The 19,154-nt window shown below is 34.7% G+C and overlaps 2 protein-coding genes across 2 annotated transcripts; both read right to left on the bottom strand.

The window, feature by feature from the left end:
* Positions 1–3,596: 3,596 nt before the first annotated feature.
* LOC136224717 (phospholipase A1-II 1-like) lies at positions 3,597–5,038 on the bottom strand. The gene is made up of 2 exons (XM_066013129.1): positions 4,487–5,038; positions 3,597–4,401 (listed from the first exon to the last, which is right to left on the bottom strand). Exons 1-2 carry the CDS (start codon positions 5,036–5,038, stop codon positions 3,760–3,762), a joined length of 1,194 nt encoding a protein of 397 aa, XP_065869201.1. The 3' UTR covers positions 3,597–3,759.
* A 12,344-nt stretch (positions 5,039–17,382) lies between these two features.
* On the bottom strand, positions 17,383–18,824 carry LOC136224718 (phospholipase A1-II 1-like). The gene is made up of 2 exons (XM_066013130.1): positions 18,273–18,824; positions 17,383–18,187 (listed from the first exon to the last, which is right to left on the bottom strand). The coding sequence occupies exons 1-2, from the start codon at positions 18,822–18,824 to the stop codon at positions 17,546–17,548; spliced, it is 1,194 nt and encodes a 397-aa protein (XP_065869202.1). The 3' UTR covers positions 17,383–17,545.
* Positions 18,825–19,154: the final 330 nt, after the last annotated feature.

The raw sequence follows: 19,154 nt of genomic DNA on the forward strand, positions 1-19,154 counted from the left end.
TCCAAGCTTTCTTAATAGCAAAGGTAACACCCTTAAGCCCTGTTTAGAAAGAAAACGATTATGGAATAGAAAAGACAAACGCGCAATGAGAAAAAACCCTTATAACATTATGAAAAATTGGTGTCGGAGCAGCTGAACAAGGGCCCTCACAATGCAAAACCCAATGTATTTAACGTCATCCGGAAAGAGAGGCAGACTAATGAGCCTCAACGATGCAAGGCGCCTTGGGAGGATGACCCGACAGAAAAAACTGTGAAATAATATGTTGTTCAAGCTAGATTGTTTAATGCTCTTCAAATAATGAAATCTGACTTCGTAATCATACACTAAAGGGATCGAAGCGAACATAAAATTCTCAGAGTATGATTGTGGAAGAAAGCTTCATTTTGAAAATGTCACAAAAGTCAAAATTGTGCTAACAATGGCAGCCGACGACAAAACGCTTTATTGGGAACTGGAAGTATGATGTGTAGCACTAATCAACATATCAAGAATGGAATTAGACATATTTAAATGCTTGCCAAAGAGTCTAGAGATGGCTTTCTAGATCTCAATTGTGAAATTCCAGTGCTGAAAGGGATGACCAAAGGACTCGTTCGAGGCGCAACAAAGATATTAGCTACGAGTAACAAACTACTAGAAAAATAAGAGTTACACGCCAATTTAAGGAACCGACACTATTCAAAACGAAGCCCATCTCGACCGCCTAGGTCCCGCTTGAAATCGAGAATCTGTCCCGATTTTGTCTGATTAGTCCCTCTAGGCATTTTTTTTGGCTCCTTGCCGATTTTTAGCCGCTTGGGATCTGTCGACGTCGCCTAGATGACCTAGACGCCGCCTAAGTGACGATGAAGAAAATCATTTTTTGTGTTGAATTTATTTTTTTCTTTATTATAATTTACTTTTGAGTTCTTTCAATGATATTGTTGTTGAAATGTTGATGTTTGCATAGTTTTAGAGATATATGTTCGAAATATAGATGTTTTTCTATATTAAATAATTTTATACTATTGTTTTTAGATATTATAATACATATTAATTGAATTTATATAATAATTTTTTGATTAACAAATAAAAAATACAGATTCGATTAATCCCCGGTTAATCTTCGACCAATTCCCGATTAATTCTTGAGGGCCATGTCCGTCTGACTAGCACGTAACGTTTTCTACAACCTTGGGAACCAAACATAAATTAGTCTCTAATTGAGGACTAAATTTTTTCATTAACAATACTATTAATCACTAAGTACGTGAAAAGTCTTTGGCCACTCGACACTTAATCTTAAAGACCTAATTTTATAGAAAACAATATGCGTTTATTTTTTAAGGGCAAAGTGTAACTTTTTCTTTTACCAAAAAGACAAAAGTGTTGTTACTACTTCTATCCCAACTCCTATTTACTTGTCCCAATCTTTCATCTTCCTCCTTTATAAGGGCAGCGAGCGGAGTTGGCAATAGTCTCATACTGATTCTGATTACTAGGTAGATTCACTTGCATCTTTTATTTCTAATGTACATCTCCAGGTTCATTAATGATAGTTTCTAGGCTTAATTGGAACCCAACCCCCTAAACTTATAACTTTTTTTTCACCTGACCCCATCAACTTAGGGGACAACCTGTCAACCCCATCAACTCTCCAAAAACATCATATACAACCTCTTACACCCATATGTTCGGTCAAAATATTGACCCGTGTAGAAAATGTGCTTCACTATTGACCACACCAATGCCATGTGTCATTTTTTTATTAAATTTTTTCATTGACACCCCTGCTCGGCGAGCAAGCCCATTTGTGCTCGGGAAGCAACTACAGACATGGATTTCGATCAGAATTCTTATGCCAAAATCCCAACTCCAATCAACTCGTAACACGTGGCATTTGTGTGGTCAGCAGTCAAGCGCGTTTTCCACACGGGTCAATATTTTGACCGAACATAGGAGTGTAAGAGGCTGTATGTGATGTTTTTAGAGAATTGAGGGGTTGAGAGGTTGTCCCCTAAGTTGATGGGTCAGGTGAAAAAAATTACAAGTTTAGGGGTTTGGGTGCCTATTAAGCCTAGTTTCTATCTATCTAAAAAAAGATAAACTCCTAAATCCATTTGGGCACAACAATAGTCATAAAAGTTTATGCTCATGTTTCTCTCAGCATTCAAAATTATGGTTCACCAAGTGGCAATTTTGGCAGAGTTTCAATTTTATTTATGTTTTTTTTTTAACTTTTTTTTGTTTGTTTTTCAGGTTTACCCCCATTTTCAGGTATTCCTTATTTTAGCGTCTTAATATTTTTTCATTTTTCATGGAAAACTTTATGGAATTTAAAGTTGCAAGTGCTCGACCCAGACTACAGTTAAGCATGCATCTTTATTTAATATTGTATATCTGTCCATAAGTCTCCGAACCACAGCTAGAACCTGCATCTAATATATATTATATTATAATCAGTCTCAATTTGGTGAATTTCGTTGGCCATACATAGTTTTCTCTTTCTTCAGGCTAGTGGTCATTTTATGTTAAATCGAGACAAGTTGGCAGTTCATCGTGGCTTCTGTGGCTCGAGGGGAATTGTGAAGGAAGTAATCATAAATAAGATTTATTGTCTAGATAGGATTACTTTATATGTGTAATTAGAATTCCTAGCATGCGTAGCATTTTCTTATTTATATTAGTCCTAGTTAATTGCCTATATGTATATATATGCTTGAGTATGATTTATTTAAGGGTTAATTTAAAAAAAAAAAAATCAACGTGGTTTCACGTTTTTGCAGATGGATACCTGTAGCTTTTTCCTAACAAAACAAGCCATGTGGTTGGCCATTTTTTTTTATTTTGGGTTGACTTTACCAAATTTGGCTGATAACGAACTCGAAATGAAACTTTTCAAGAATTAAAATTGTTTAGTATCATATTTACTATGGAACCACATTTATTATTTTTCAAAATCGTTATTTTTGGAGTTTTCTCTTGCTAAACATTAACTTTCTATCTCATAAAAACAACAACACCTAAATGGACCCAAACCTAAAAAGTTGAAAAATTAAATGTCACATTATGTATATTTTGTTGTAAATTAACACAATGTCGAACCTTGGAGGGTTAGAGCTTGAATTTGAAGGCCTAGAAATACCCACGAGTACTTGTAACTCATTTGGTTTTCTTCAGGAACTTGTGTTTTGGGTATATCTTCTACTTTTATTTTCTGTGTTTTGATGTTTTTTATTATTTGATTATAACTGAATACTGACTAATAAGTGATATGTAATTCATGCGGATAAATTGATACAATAATTGGCATAGTTTGTAAAACAAAAACCGCATGTTTTACACAAATTAAAAAGACCTTTAATAGAACACAGTATAGTGTTTAGAAATGCTAAGTAGAAAGCAGAGCGAAATAGTACCATAATGATAATGAAATTGAGTGAAATACAAATGTAATTAGAAAGTATGGTAATGAATCTAGCGTGTTGAATAAGTTCTAGTAAGCATAAAACAACTTTTTCAATAATTTTGATAGGAGAAAGAAACTTGAGTTATTCTTAAAGGAGATAGTACAATGATAAATTACAAGATAAGAAAAAGACACACAGTCACAATCCTAAACCTTAAAAGGAAAAAGGGTTAGGAAAATAAAGAAAAAACACTTGAGAAATTGATGATTTAGAGTCCAAATTTAACTAGCATACACTTATATTTATTTGATAGATTAGGGGTATATGTGTAGTTTTTGGGTTAAATTTGGAGCTTATAGGTTTATAATTAAGAAAGAATTAGATCAGGAGGAGGAGGAGGAATGTAGTCATTGAGCTTCCAAAATCCATTCTCCATCTGAACCAAACCTTTATTGATAACAGAGGTCCACCAAGTGGGAGGCACCTTGTAAAGAGCATTCAAGAGATCATCATATTTGTTGACTAGTGCAACATCGAAATCAAATCCCAACTTGAAGTCATTTCCTTCTCCTTGGTAAGCAGCAATTCCATAGAAATGAAGGTTGAGATCATGCGACTGCACGTTGGTGTGTGTCTTTATGTCTGCTGAATTTTGGGTGTTAATGTAAAGCTGTACACCAACCTCTGAATATCTAGTGATGATTAAATCTGGAGGAAGATCAGGAACAATATCCTTATTATTTCGAATGCGCAACAGATGAAGATTAGGCAGGGAATTAAACAATTCCAGAAATGTTTTGTCTCCAACGCGGGGGCAACCATAAACAAAAGCAGTGACTGGATATACGACCGAAGTAGAACCAGATGGCTTGTTATATCCATTGAAAACTATGTCCATTGCATTCAGAGTTGCAAGTGCTCCACCCAAACTATGACCTACTACAGTTATGCTCACATCTTCATTTAATGCTGAGTATTTGTCCACAAGTCTCCGAACCACAGCTAGAACCTGTATCCAATATATACTATATTATAGTCAGTCTTATTTATTTATGTGAAAGTGAAAGTGAAAGTGAAATACAAATAATATATACCTGTTCTCTAGCACTGGTTTTACTGTAAACTGAATTTGCACTTTTGTCAGTGTAGACATTGAGAAAACCCTGATGTACCTTTGCATTATTACCAGGAAAAACCTCTGGAGCTGAAGTCTGACAAAAGTTAATATTTTTTAACCATTCAATTGGCAACCTTGTTCCCCTCCAACATATCAGGATGTCTCTCCTGCCTAAAACAAGCTTTCCTTCATCGGTTGCAACAGCAACATACCCCATAAATGCAGATTGTCTTTTTGCCCAATCTCCAATTTCGACTTCTGATCTTGCATAAAAGCAGTCACTCACTTCGTATTTGAATGGATTCCCAAGTTCTAGTCCTGCCGGAATGAACAGTTCCTCCGTAGGAAATAAGCATAGTCCATACCCATCAGATTGTTCCACGCCATTGAAACAATCATTCACCGCACTAATTCTTTCACCGTACTGAACAAGATACCGCCGGAGATTATCGTCGATAGGGTCTAAAAGACCATTCCAATTGTTTTCAATGCCGCTAAGTGCCTTCCATTTTGATGCTATGCACTCCATTATGATATGATATATGCTTTTAATTTGTTTTTCTCTGATCTTCCTTCTTATTTGCACATATATATAGGTATCAAAATTAGTATTTTAATCAACACCAGATAAGGATCCATTATTAGAAAAATTATATCAGTTTATGTTTATCCAAATTAATCTGGATGTTCAACAGCCTAATCAAATTCAGAAATGTGATTTACATGTTTTTATAACATCTGTACTGTAAATATATACTTTATAGTCTAGTTACTCTGAAAAATTAAGGATAATATTCATTATATATCAACATTAACCCTTTCTTCTTCTTGTTTAACGTTTACTTATTTTTTTATACTTTTATTTCTCGTCTCATACCCACCCACGTTTTTATTTCTTTTTCATCTTGTTAATCACTTTCCAATTCTTTATCATCCTAGCTTCCAATATTATATATCATTCATCTTATCTTTTTGGTAGATTAACCAAAGAAATTCTATATTAATTAACTAAGCCTATATATAATAGGGATCTGAATTAATTAATTAAGCCTATATACAATGAGCTAGAGATGAATTAATTAGTCCTCTCGGAATTGATTTAAGGGTCCCTGAATTTGGCTAATAGGATCAATTTTCTCCTAATTCAACTTTAAGCATCAATCTAACCCTTTAACTCGACACTTGATATCAAATTAGTCCAAATGACACGTGTCTAATAACTGCCAATCATATACTGACACGTGTCCTTTTCCGACTAATTTGATCTTAAGTGTCCAGTTCAAGGACCAATTTGATACCCAAACTCCATTAATTATTCCTACTAGTCAACTTAAATGGCCAAATTGTTTCTTAATTAGAACATTGAACTTATGATTTGATGGTTAAGTTCTTATTGCTTCTTTCAAAATTAGAACTTATGTTTTTAATTTTGATAGTTAAGTTCTTATGTTTTGATATGACTCCTTCAAAACTAGAATTACAATACCAACTTAGACCTTATTTCAGAATTAGAATGAGTGTACATGTTTCACAGATATTCAGAACCAATGTATAAAAGAGTTTAGGGAATGTGATTTTAAAAAAAAAACAAAATACTCCAGATATGAAATTAGGAATGAGCTTAGGGTTTATAACTTTAAATCTTTAGATTTTCAATTGTATTTAAATTTGTGAATGTTTTGCTAAATAGGTGACATGTTTATTATATATTTATGTTTTGTTTAATTGATTTATTTATTTATTATTAACGAGTATGGGTACCTCGGAATTAAATGAGACAAAATGGATCCAAAATGTGCATCTGTTAGGGTAATGGGAAAAGAATAAATATAATAACAGCGTAACTGTACGAGAATAACCTTGCTTACACATAAGTATGATTAACACAGGGTATATATATATTAAAAATAAAATATTTGATTTGTGAATATATATAAAATTATAAAGCATTATTAAGTCTAGTTATATCATTATAACTAACCTTTTTTTAGAACAACTTTGAAATATATTTATTATATATATAAAAGTTTAATGCCAGAAATATATATTTAACACTGACAAAATTATATATATAGGGAATAAAGTCTAATGTGAGAAATATATATTTAAAACTGATAAATTTTCTGTCATTTCAATCCAATTCGGTTATCGGTCCAATTCTAGATAAATTTCGATCAATGTTTTTAATGTCAAATTTTCAATTCCGTCCAGTTCTTCGAAAAAAGTCAATGGTTCGGGTTGATCCGATATATTGACTTATGAACATCGTTTTTTGGAGAAAGCATAATCAACTTCGATTTTGTCATTTTCCGGCAAGATATATGTATTCAAATGAGGATTTGGACTCTTAGGGTTGCAGGGATTATGTTGGTATACTCGGTTTCTTCGTATGTCAAAGTTGAATTCTCCCGAATCAATTGTATTCCCGACGAGGTACAAAAATAATGTAGAAGATTCCTGAAATTATTTTTAAAGTATGTTAGAGTAGAAGAACTAAAACTGAAAATTGTCGAGGGCAAAATATATAATTTTGACGGGCTAATTAGTTTATGGAATACAAAATAAAGAGTCAAGGCACAAAATACATGGTATAAAAAAAAATAAGGACTTGACTATATTTTTTCAGACACTCAACATCTCAAAAATGAGACCTCCTTATATAAAAAATCCAATACAATATTTCTTGTACAAACCCATACAAAACCCATAAAAAACCCATACATAGACTTTGACACATACATTACACTCATACCTTGACTTTGAATACAACTATTTAATTCTTTCTTTTCACATGCTTTTGTTTTATTTATTTTATTTATTGTTATTTTTTATATCAAAAATTAAGTTTATTATTTTGTATTATTATTATTTTAACATGCTCCATTAAACTTAATTTTTCATGACTCCCAATTGAGCTCTCAGTTGACTAAACACGTCATGTTTTAGCGGCTTCGTGAAAATATCTGCAATTTGATCTTGAGTTTTCACGTACTCAGCTTTACCTCCTTTTGCTCAATGCATTCCCGAATAAAATGATACCTCGTATCAATGTGCTTACTTCGATCATGAAACACTGGATTTTTCGCTAATGCCAGTGCAGATTTATTATCAATAAAAATCTCTGTTGGATCATTTTGACTCATCTGAAATTCTTTTAGAAATTTCCGGAGCCAAATCGCATGACACACACAAGATGTTGCAGCTACATATTCAGCTTCGCAGGTAGATAACGTCACGATCAGTTGCTTTTTTGAACTCCATGTGAATGCAGTATCACCCAGAAAAAATACAAAACCAGTTGTACTTTTTCGGTCATCCTTGTCATCGGCCCAGTCACTATCACTGTATCCAACTAATTTGAAATCATCAGATTTTGAATAAAGTAAACCCAAATTAGTTGTACCTTTAATATAACGGAGAATTCTTTTTGCTGCGTTCCAAAGTGACACCGTTGGGGCTTCCATGTATCGACTTACTAAGCCGACTGCATAAAGAATATCTGGTCTCGTACATGTCAAGTATCTGAGACTTCCGGCCAAGCTTCAGAATAATGTCGGGTTGACTCTATCTCCATCTTCATCTTTTGTCAACTTGAATCCACATTTGACTAGCGTGCTGACAGAATTACAATTTTCCATCTTGAACTTCTTTAAGATCTCCTTCGCAAAACCACCTTGAGAAATAAAAATTCCGCCGTCATTCTGCTTCACTTCAATGCCAAGATAATATGACATTAGACCAATGTCAGTTATCTCGAACTCACGAGCCATTGTCTTCTTGAACTCTTCAAACATCTTAGGATTGTTCCCTGTAAAAATGAGATCATCCAACTACAAACAAACAAGTAACATATCTCCATTTTTCACCTTTGCATATAGGGCATATTCATGTGGGCATTTGACAAAACCATTTTCTTAAAAATATTTGTCAATGAGACTGTTCTAGGCTCGTGGTGCTTGCTTAAGACCATAAAGTGTCTTTTTCAATTTTAGCACTTTGTTTTCTTGACCTTTCACAACATACCCAGGTGGTTGCTGGATATAAATTTCCTCTTCCAGATATCCGTTGAGAAATGCGGATTTCACGTCCATTTGATGGATTCTCCACCTGTGTTGAGAAGCTACAGAAATTATCAGTCTGATACTCTCCATTATGGCAACAGGAGCAAAAACTTCATTGTAATCAATTCCGGGTCGTTGACTGAACCCTTTTGCCACCAGTCTTGCTTTATGTCGGACGATTTCACCATTTGCATCTTTCTTTGCTTTGAAAACCTGTTTAACTCCAATGGGTTTTTGACCGACCGGAAGTGATGTCAGCTCCCATGTTTTATTTTTCTCGATCGAATGAATCTCCTCTTCCATGGATTTTCTCCATTTTTCATCTTTCATTACTTCTTCTGGATCTGTTGGTTCATCATTAACAAAATGACAATAAAGAGTTAATTCATCATCGAGATTTTTTGTTATTTCATAGAGATCTTTAATAGGTATGATTTTTTTAGGCTTTCCGGGCAGATGTTCATCTGAACTGTCTTCATTACTCGAGGATGAACTCGAACTAGATGAGCTTACTGATGTCGAATTGGTTGCTGGTGTTGTGGCTGCGACTGTGGCTGGTTCTTCCTGATCATTGTCTTCATCCATAAAATGATAAAAACTGTAGCTGTTTTCTTTTTCACCGGTCCAGTCCCAAACTGCTTCTTCATCAATGGTGACATCTCTACTGATGATGATTTTCTGAGTCTGAGGATCGAACATTTTGTACCCTTTGGAATGTTCTGAATAGCCCACAAACAAATATTTCTTGCTTTTATCATCTAGCTTCTTGCGTTCTTCATCCGGTACATGGACATGAGCAACACTGCCAAAAAGAGGCAAATGAGAAATACTGGGTTTTATTCCGCTCCATGCTTCTCGTGGAGTTTGATCCCAAACACTGACATTTGGCGATCTGTTCAACAGGTAGATAGCACAGTCCACTGCTTCGGCCCATAACTCCTTCGGTAAATTTTTGCTTTTTAACATGCTCCTCACCATGTTGAGCATCGTTCTGTTCTTTCTTTCTGCTACGCCATTTTGCTGAGGTGATCTAGGGACTGAAAGGAAATGACAGATTCCATGATCTTCACAAAATTGCTTGAAAGAGATGGACATGTATTCATCACCTCTGTCTGATCCGAGTGCCTTAATAAAATGACCACTTTCTTTCTCCACTTGGACTTTGAATTTTTTAAATGTCTCAAAAATTTCTGTTTTTTCCTTCAAAAAATACACCCAAGTTTTTCTACTATAATCATCAATGAAAAGTAGAAAACATTTATTTTTTCCCAAGGACTGTGGAGTGATCGGTCCACACACGTCTGTGTGAACTAGCTCAAGTGGCGCCTTTGCTCTTGACATGGACTCCTTTGGAAAACTGGTTCTGAATTGTTTTCCAACAAGACCCTTGACACAGTTGATGAGGCTGGTCAATGTGAGGCAATCCGTTTACCATCTGCTTCTGTCCCAACAGCTTCAGTCCTCCAAAATTGAGATCTCCGTACCGTAAATGCCAAAGCCAGGGGGGACTTTGCACACAAGCTTTCAAACATTTGGCCACGTCCGTCTGAATGTTAATTGTGAACATTCTGTTTCTTGCCATGGGTACTCGTGCAATCAGCTCCTTTTTCTCATTCAACAGGAGTAGTTTCCGGTCCACCATGTGAACTTCATAATTTTTCTCAAGTAACTATCCCAAACTCAAAATATTGCTTTTCATGTTAGGAACATAATAAACATTATCAATAAACTGGTGAGCGCCATTTTTGAGCCGAATAAGAATGGTTCCTTTGCCTGTAATAGGAACCTTAGAGGAATCTCCAAATACAACATTACCGCGAACGGATTCATAGAGCTCCACGAACATCTTCTTATCACCACAAATATGGTTACTTGCCGCATTGTCAAGATACCATATATTATTTTCGTGATTTTCTTCACCTTCGTAGGTAAGTAACACTATGCCAGTTACTTCCTCATCTTGAATATTATTGGCAGTCTCTTCTACCTCCTTAGGCGGACTCCAACATTCCACCGCATAGTGACCATACTTAGAGCAATTGTAACATTGAATGTTGGACTTGTCGCGTCCTTCATTCGGCCTCCAGTTTCCTCTTCCTTAACCGCGTCATCGGCCTCTTCCTCTGCCTCTGGTGAATTGAGTGCTTCTGTCATTGTTGTTATTGCCGTTTTCATTTCTGCCTTGACTTCTGCCACGTCCTCGTCCTCTACCATTTCCTCCTCGACCTCTTCCGTGTCCTCTGCCGGAATGACTACTTTCGCCATTTTTAAACACAGCCTTTGTTGCTAAGACTTGTCCTGCGGAATCTTTTCTTCGTTTCTCAAACCGCTCCTCTCGTGCTTGTAGTGACCCTACAACTTCATCAACGGACATTTCGCTGATGTCTCTGGACTCCTCCATAGCCACCACTATGTAATCAAATTTTGGTAGTAGTGATCGCATAATTTTTTCAACAATTCTGGACTCTTCAATTTTTTCTCCATACTGCCGCATCTGATTTATGATAGATTTTACTCGGGATGAGTAATCACTAATGACCTCCATCTCTTTCATCCTCATCGTCTCAAATTCTCCTCTCAGCATCTGCAAACGAACTTTTTTAACTTTCTCCTCCCCTTGAAGAGAAACTCGTAGGATTTCCCACGCTTGTTTGGCGGTTGTAGCTTCAGCTACTTTCTCGAACATTAATTCATCCAAACCTTGATGGATGAGAGTAAGCGGCTTTTGATCGCTTTTGCGATTTTTTTGCAAAGTATCTTTTTCTGCCTGTGACAATGCTGCCTCGTTGGACGGGACTACGTAGCCTTTTTCAACAATGTCCCAGACATCTTGACATCCGAGTAACGCCTTCATTCAAATACACCAACTTGAATAATTAGTTTTGGTGAGCTGAGGGTATTGATAAGGAAGTTTGAGACCGTTTGACATTTTTATAGGGTCTGTTTTGCGGAAGACTGACTCCCGTAACGTGGCTCTGATACCACTTTGTTAGAGTAGAAGAACTAAAACTGAAAAATGTCGAGGGCTAAATATATAATTTTGACGGACTAATTAGTTTATGGAATACAAAATAAAGAGTCAAGGCACAAAATACATGGTATAAAAAAAACTAAGGACTTGGACTATATTTTTTCGGACAATCAACATCTAAAAAATGAGACCTCCTTATATAAAAAAATCTACTGTTATAAAAACCGGACCGGACCGGCCGGTCGAACCGATCGAACCGGAAACTGGCCAGGAGTCCGGTCCAGAGTACTCCGGTTTGTTGAATCTTCAACAAACCGGACAGACCCGGGGTTGAACCGGAAACCGGAGGTCGGACCGGAAATCGATGCAACCCCGGTTTTTTGAAGATTTACCGAAAAAACTTTAAATAAAAAAAAAGTAAAAAATAGAGATCTGGTAGACAGAAACCGAGAGACACAGAAATTGTGGGGTGGAATTCCACATGACATAGATGATGATCAGCCAAAAGAGATCTGCAAGAAAATGAAGAAATGGAGATCTGCTGCTTGTGATTTTTTCATCTGCAAAAAACGAAAAATGGAAGCCAGAGGAGAGAAAGAAAGAAAAGCTGGTTTAGAGATGTGTGAAGTGAAAGAAAAAATGGAAGCCAGAGGACAACTAAATCATAATTCAAAATGACCAATTCTCTCTCCTACTCTTCTTTTCTCTCTTTTTCATTTTTCGATAAACTACTATTTCTCTCTTATTAAAATACTAACTTTATTCTTTATTTTATAATACATCAAAAAATTCAAAGGTTATTCATTCAATTTTTTTAAAAATAAACGAAATACAACAACCTTAATCAGATGCCATTTTAATAAAAAAAATGAGAAAAAATAATTAGACCCATTTTATATTTAAAAAATATTTCATTACATACTTAAGTTTTAAATTGACCAAAAACAATAACAAATCAAATTTTTATTATTTTGGATATATATAATTTTAAAAAAATAATTTTAAATTAATTATATATATAAATATTATTTATTTATTTATTACATCATCCGGTCCGACCAATCCGAGCCATCCGATCCGACCAAGTGACCCGTGACCCTTTTATAAATCCGGTTTGATGTCCGGTCCGGTTCTGATAACATTGAAAAAATCCAATACATTATTTCTTGGACAAACCCATACAAAACCCATACATAGACTTTGACACATACATCACACCCATACCTTGACTTTGAATACAACTATTTAATTCTTTCTTTTCACATGCTTTTGTTTTATTTATTTTTATTTTTTATATCAAAAATTAAGTTTATTATTTTTTATTATTATTATTTTAACAAAGTATTCTAAAGAATTTTTAGAATAACTTTTTAATTCTTGATTTTTGGCGATATTCTAAATGGATTAATTTCTAAAACTTAATGATGTACGCTAATTCTTTTTTTTAATTCACTTAAATACAATTGTAATGTAGTCTTTGGTGTTTAATTTATACTGATCATACTTGTTTATGTTGAATAACAATGACGTTAGTTACATATTGAATTAAATTAAGTTAAACTTTGTTATTTGAGCTTTGAGTAAATTAATTGTGTTGATAAATTTGAAATATTGAAATTATAATTTATTCATTATTTTGAAAGGAGTGTATATAATTATATGTTTTAAAATGGAGTGGTTTGTTTAGTGGAAAGTAAATTATCTTAATTGTTGGAGCAAAATTCAGGTTGTTGATCCTAGTATCAAATGTAAGAGTACGATATATACTATTTATGACGAAGGGTTATTAAAATTTTCTATATACTTTTTCGGGTAAAACACTACAAGAAACAAGCTTTTGTCGGGAAAATTTTCCCCACAAAACATCTTAATTTCCCCACTGAAGGTTTTGTGAAATGAAAACTTCAACAAAATAAACACGGATATTATGGCAAAAAGAAACAACTACCAAAAGGAATCAGATAAACATATACTAAACCAAGCCGTATAAATCCTTGATGAAGGGCACGACCAGAAGAAGACCGGGGCTGAGCATCACCAAACTGAGTTAGAGACCGACAAACCATTATTAGCGAGTGTAACAGCAACACAAAATGTGAATTCCACAAACTGCCTCTTCGTGCAAAGGATCAAGCGGTGTACCCATTCCTGATTAATATCTCAAGGAACTGAAGTGGACTTCGTCCTAAAAAGACACAACCTAGCATAATCAACTTCGAGTCGTAGACGATGCCAACCATTACTCCAAGCTTTCTTAATAGCAAAGGTAACACCCTTAAGCCCTGTTTAGAAAGAAAACGATTATGGAATAGAAAAGACAAACGCGCAATGAGAAAAAACCCTTATAACATTATGAAAAATTGGTGTCGGAGCAGCTGAACAAGGGCCCTCACAATGCAAAACCCAATGTATTTAACGTCATCCGGAAAGAGAGGCAGACTAATGAGCCTCAACGATGCAAGGCGCCTTGGGAGGATGACCCGACAGAAAAAACTGTGAAATAATATGTTGTTCAAGCTAGATTGTTTAATGCTCTTCAAATAATGAAATCTGACTTCGTAATCATACACTAAAGGGATCGAAGCGAACATAAAATTCTCAGAGTATGATTGTGGAAGAAAGCTTCATTTTGAAAATGTCACAAAAGTCAAAATTGTGCTAACAATGGCAGCCGACGACAAAACGCTTTATTGGGAACTGGAAGTATGATGTGTAGCACTAATCAACATATCAAGAATGGAATTAGACATATTTAAATGCTTGCCAAAGAGTCTAGAGATGGCTTTCTAGATCTCAATTGTGAAATTCCAGTGCTGAAAGGGATGACCAAAGGACTCGTTCGAGGCGCAACAAAGATATTAGCTACGAGTAACAAACTACTAGAAAAATAAGAGTTACACGCCAATTTAAGGAACCGACACTATTCAAAACGAAGCCCATCTCGACCGCCTAGGTCCCGCTTGAAATCGAGAATCTGTCCCGATTTTGTCTGATTAGTCCCTCTAGGCATTTTTTTTGGCTCCTTGCCGATTTTTAGCCGCTTGGGATCTGTCGACGTCGCCTAGATGACCTAGACGCCGCCTAAGTGACGATGAAGAAAATCATTTTTTGTGTTGAATTTATTTTTTTCTTTATTATAATTTACTTTTGAGTTCTTTCAATGATATTGTTGTTGAAATGTTGATGTTTGCATAGTTTTAGAGATATATGTTCGAAATATAGATGTTTTTCTATATTAAATAATTTTATACTATTGTTTTTAGATATTATAATACATATTAATTGAATTTATATAATAATTTTTTGATTAACAAATAAAAAATACAGATTCGATTAATCCCCGGTTAATCTTCGACCAATTCCCGATTAATTCTTGAGGGCCATGTCCGTCTGACTAGCACGTAACGTTTTCTACAACCTTGGGAACCAAACATAAATTAGTCTCTAATTGAGGACTAAATTTTTTCATTAACAATACTATTAATCACTAAGTACGTGAAAAGTCTTTGGCCACTCGACACTTAATCTTAAAGACCTAATTTTATAGAAAACAATATGCGTTTATTTTTTAAGGGCAAAGTGTAACTTTTTCTTTTACCAAAAAGACAAAAGTGTTGTTACTACTTCTATCCCAACTCCTATTTACTTGTCCCAATCTTTCATCTTCCTCCTTTATAAGGGCAGCGAGCGGAGTTGGCAATAGTCTCATACTGATTCTGATTACTAGGTAGATTCACTTGCATCTTTTATTTCTAATGTACATCTCCAGGTTCATTAATGATAGTTTCTAGGCTTAATTGGAACCCAACCCCCTAAACTTATAACTTTTTTTTCACCTGACCCCATCAACTTAGGGGACAACCTGTCAACCCCATCAACTCTCCAAAAACATCATATACAACCTCTTACACCCATATGTTCGGTCAAAATATTGACCCGTGTAGAAAATGTGCTTCACTATTGACCACACCAATGCCATGTGTCATTTTTTTATTAAATTTTTTCATTGACACCCCTGCTCGGCGAGCAAGCCCATTTGTGCTCGGGAAGCAACTACAGACATGGATTTCGATCAGAATTCTTATGCCAAAATCCCAACTCCAATCAACTCGTAACACGTGGCATTTGTGTGGTCAGCAGTCAAGCGCGTTTTCCACACGGGTCAATATTTTGACCGAACATAGGAGTGTAAGAGGCTGTATGTGATGTTTTTAGAGAATTGAGGGGTTGAGAGGTTGTCCCCTAAGTTGATGGGTCAGGTGAAAAAAATTACAAGTTTAGGGGTTTGGGTGCCTATTAAGCCTAGTTTCTATCTATCTAAAAAAAGATAAACTCCTAAATCCATTTGGGCACAACAATAGTCATAAAAGTTTATGCTCATGTTTCTCTCAGCATTCAAAATTATGGTTCACCAAGTGGCAATTTTGGCAGAGTTTCAATTTTTATTTATGTTTTTTTTTTAACTTTTTTTTGTTTGTTTTTCAGGTTTACCCCCATTTTCAGGTATTCCTTATTTTAGCGTCTTAATATTTTTCATTTTTCATGGAAAACTTTATGGAATTTAAAGTTGCAAGTGCTCGACCCAGACTACAGTTAAGCATGCATCTTTATTTAATATTGTGTATCTGTCCATAAGTCTCCGAACCACAGCTAGAACCTGCATCTAATATATATTATATTATAATCAGTCTCAATTTGGTGAATTTCGTTGGCCATACATAGTTTTCTCTTTCTTCAGGCTAGTGGTCATTTTATGTTAAATCGAGACAAGTTGGCAGTTCATCGTGGCTTCTGTGGCTCGAGGGGAATTGTGAAGGAAGTAATCATAAATAAGATTTATTGTCTAGATAGGATTACTTTATATGTGTAATTAGAATTCCTAGCATGCGTAGCATTTTCTTATTTATATTAGTCCTAGTTAATTGCCTATATGTATATATATGCTTGAGTATGATTTATTTAAGGGTTAATTTAAAAAAAAAAAAATCAACGTGGTTTCACGTTTTTGCAGATGGATACCTGTAGCTTTTTCCTAACAAAACAAGCCATGTGGTTGGCCATTTTTTTTTATTTTGGGTTGACTTTACCAAATTTGGCTGATAACGAACTCGAAATGAAACTTTTCAAGAATTAAAATTGTTTAGTATCATATTTACTATGGAACCACATTTATTATTTTTCAAAATCGTTATTTTTGGAGTTTTCTCTTGCTAAACATTAACTTTCTATCTCATAAAAACAACAACACCTAAATGGACCCAAACCTAAAAAGTTGAAAAATTAAATGTCACATTATGTATATTTTGTTGTAAATTAACACAATGTCGAACCTTGGAGGGTTAGAGCTTGAATTTGAAGGCCTAGAAATACCCACGAGTACTTGTAACTCATTTGGTTTTCTTCAGGAACTTGTGTTTTGGGTATATCTTCTACTTTTATTTTCTGTGTTTTGATGTTTTTTATTATTTGATTATAACTGAATACTGACTAATAAGTGATATGTAATTCATGCGGATAAATTGATACAATAATTGGCATAGTTTGTAAAACAAAAACCGCATGTTTTACACAAATTAAAAAGACCTTTAATAGAACACAGTATAGTGTTTAGAAATGCTAAGTAGAAAGCAGAGCGAAATAGTACCATAATGATAATGAAATTGAGTGAAATACAAATGTAATTAGAAAGTATGGTAATGAATCTAGCGTGTTGAATAAGTTCTAGTAAGCATAAAACAACTTTTTCAATAATTTTGATAGGAGAAAGAAACTTGAGTTATTCTTAAAGGAGATAGTACAATGATAAATTACAAGATAAGAAAAAGACACACACAGTCACAATCCTAAACCTTAAAAGGAAAAAGGGTTAGGAAAATAAAGAAAAAACACTTGAGAAATTGATGATTTAGAGTCCAAATTTAACTAGCATACACTTATATTTATTTGATAGATTAGGGGTATATGTGTAGTTTTTGGGTTAAATTTGGAGCTTATAGGTTTATAATTAAGAAAGAATTAGATCAGGAGGAGGAGGAGGAATGTAGTCATTGAGCTTCCAAAATCCATTCTCCATCTGAACCAAACCTTTATTGATAACAGAGGTCCACCAAGTGGGAGGCACCTTGTAAAGAGCATTCAAGAGATCATCATATTTGTTGACTAGTGCAACATCGAAATCAAATCCCAACTTGAAGTCATTTCCTTCTCCTTGGTAAGCAGCAATTCCATAGAAATGAAGGTTGAGATCATGCGACTGCACGTTGGTGTGTGTCTTTATGTCTGCTGAATTTTGGGTGTTAATGTAAAGCTGTACACCAACCTCTGAATATCTAGTGATGATTAAATCTGGAGGAAGATCAGGAACAATATCCTTATTATTTCGAATGCGCAACAGATGAAGATTAGGCAGGGAATTAAACAATTCCAGAAATGTTTTGTCTCCAACGCGGGGGCAACCATAAACAAAAGCAGTGACTGGATATACGACCGAAGTAGAACCAGATGGCTTGTTATATCCATTGAAAACTATGTCCATTGCATTCAGAGTTGCAAGTGCTCCACCCAAACTATGACCTACTACAGTTATGCTCACATCTTCATTTAATGCTGAGTATTTGTCCACAAGTCTCCGAACCACAGCTAGAACCTGTATCCAATATATACTATATTATAGTCAGTCTTATTTATTTATGTGAAAGTGAAAGTGAAAGTGAAATACAAATAATATATACCTGTTCTCTAGCACTGGTTTTACTGTAAACTGAATTTGCACTTTTGTCAGTGTAGACATTGAGAAAACCCTGATGTACCTTTGCATTATTACCAGGAAAAACCTCTGGAGCTGAAGTCTGACAAAAGTTAATATTTTTTAACCATTCAATTGGCAACCTTGTTCCCCTCCAACATATCAGGATGTCTCTCCTGCCTAAAACAAGCTTTCCTTCATCGGTTGCAACAGCAACATACCCCATAAATGCAGATTGTCTTTTTGCCCAATCTCCAATTTCGACTTCTGATCTTGCATAAAAGCAGTCACTCACTTCGTATTTGAATGGATTCCCAAGTTCTAGTCCTGCCGGAATGAACAGTTCCTCCGTAGGAAATAAGCATAGTCCATACCCATCAGATTGTTCCACGCCATTGAAACAATCATTCACCGCACTAATTCTTTCACCGTACTGAACAAGATACCGCCGGAGATTATCGTCGATAGGGTCTAAAAGACCATTCCAATTGTTTTCAATGCCGCTAAGTGCCTTCCATTTTGATGCTATGCACTCCATTATGATATGATATATGCTTTTAATTTGTTTTTCTCTGATCTTCCTTCTTATTTGCACATATATATAGGTATCAAAATTAGTATTTTAATCAACACCAGATAAGGATCCATTATTAGAAAAATTATATCAGTTTATGTTTATCCAAATTAATCTGGATGTTCAACAGCCTAATCAAATTCAGAAATGTGATTTACATGTTTTTATAACATCTGTACTGTAAATATATACTTTATAGTCTAGTTACTCTGAAAAATTAAGGATAATATTCATTATATATCAACATTAACCCTTTCTTCTTCTTGTTTAACGTTTACTTATTTTTTTATACTT

Source organism: Euphorbia lathyris, chromosome 3 (assembly GCF_963576675.1).
Source record: "Euphorbia lathyris chromosome 3, ddEupLath1.1, whole genome shotgun sequence".
NCBI classification, from domain to species: Eukaryota; Viridiplantae; Streptophyta; class Magnoliopsida; order Malpighiales; family Euphorbiaceae; genus Euphorbia; species Euphorbia lathyris.

Excerpts from the sequence above, each read along its gene's own strand:
- LOC136224717 (XM_066013129.1), bottom strand. The coding sequence starts at position 5,038 with ATGGAGTGCATAGCATCAAAATGGAAGGCACTTAGCGGCATTGAAAAC. Across the intron at positions 4,402-4,486 it reads AAACCAGTGCTAGAGAACAG|GTTCTAGCTGTGGTTCGGAG; the intron begins GTATATATTATT and ends TATTGGATACAG.
- LOC136224718 (XM_066013130.1), bottom strand. The coding sequence starts at position 18,824 with ATGGAGTGCATAGCATCAAAATGGAAGGCACTTAGCGGCATTGAAAAC. Across the intron at positions 18,188-18,272 it reads AAACCAGTGCTAGAGAACAG|GTTCTAGCTGTGGTTCGGAG; the intron begins GTATATATTATT and ends TATTGGATACAG.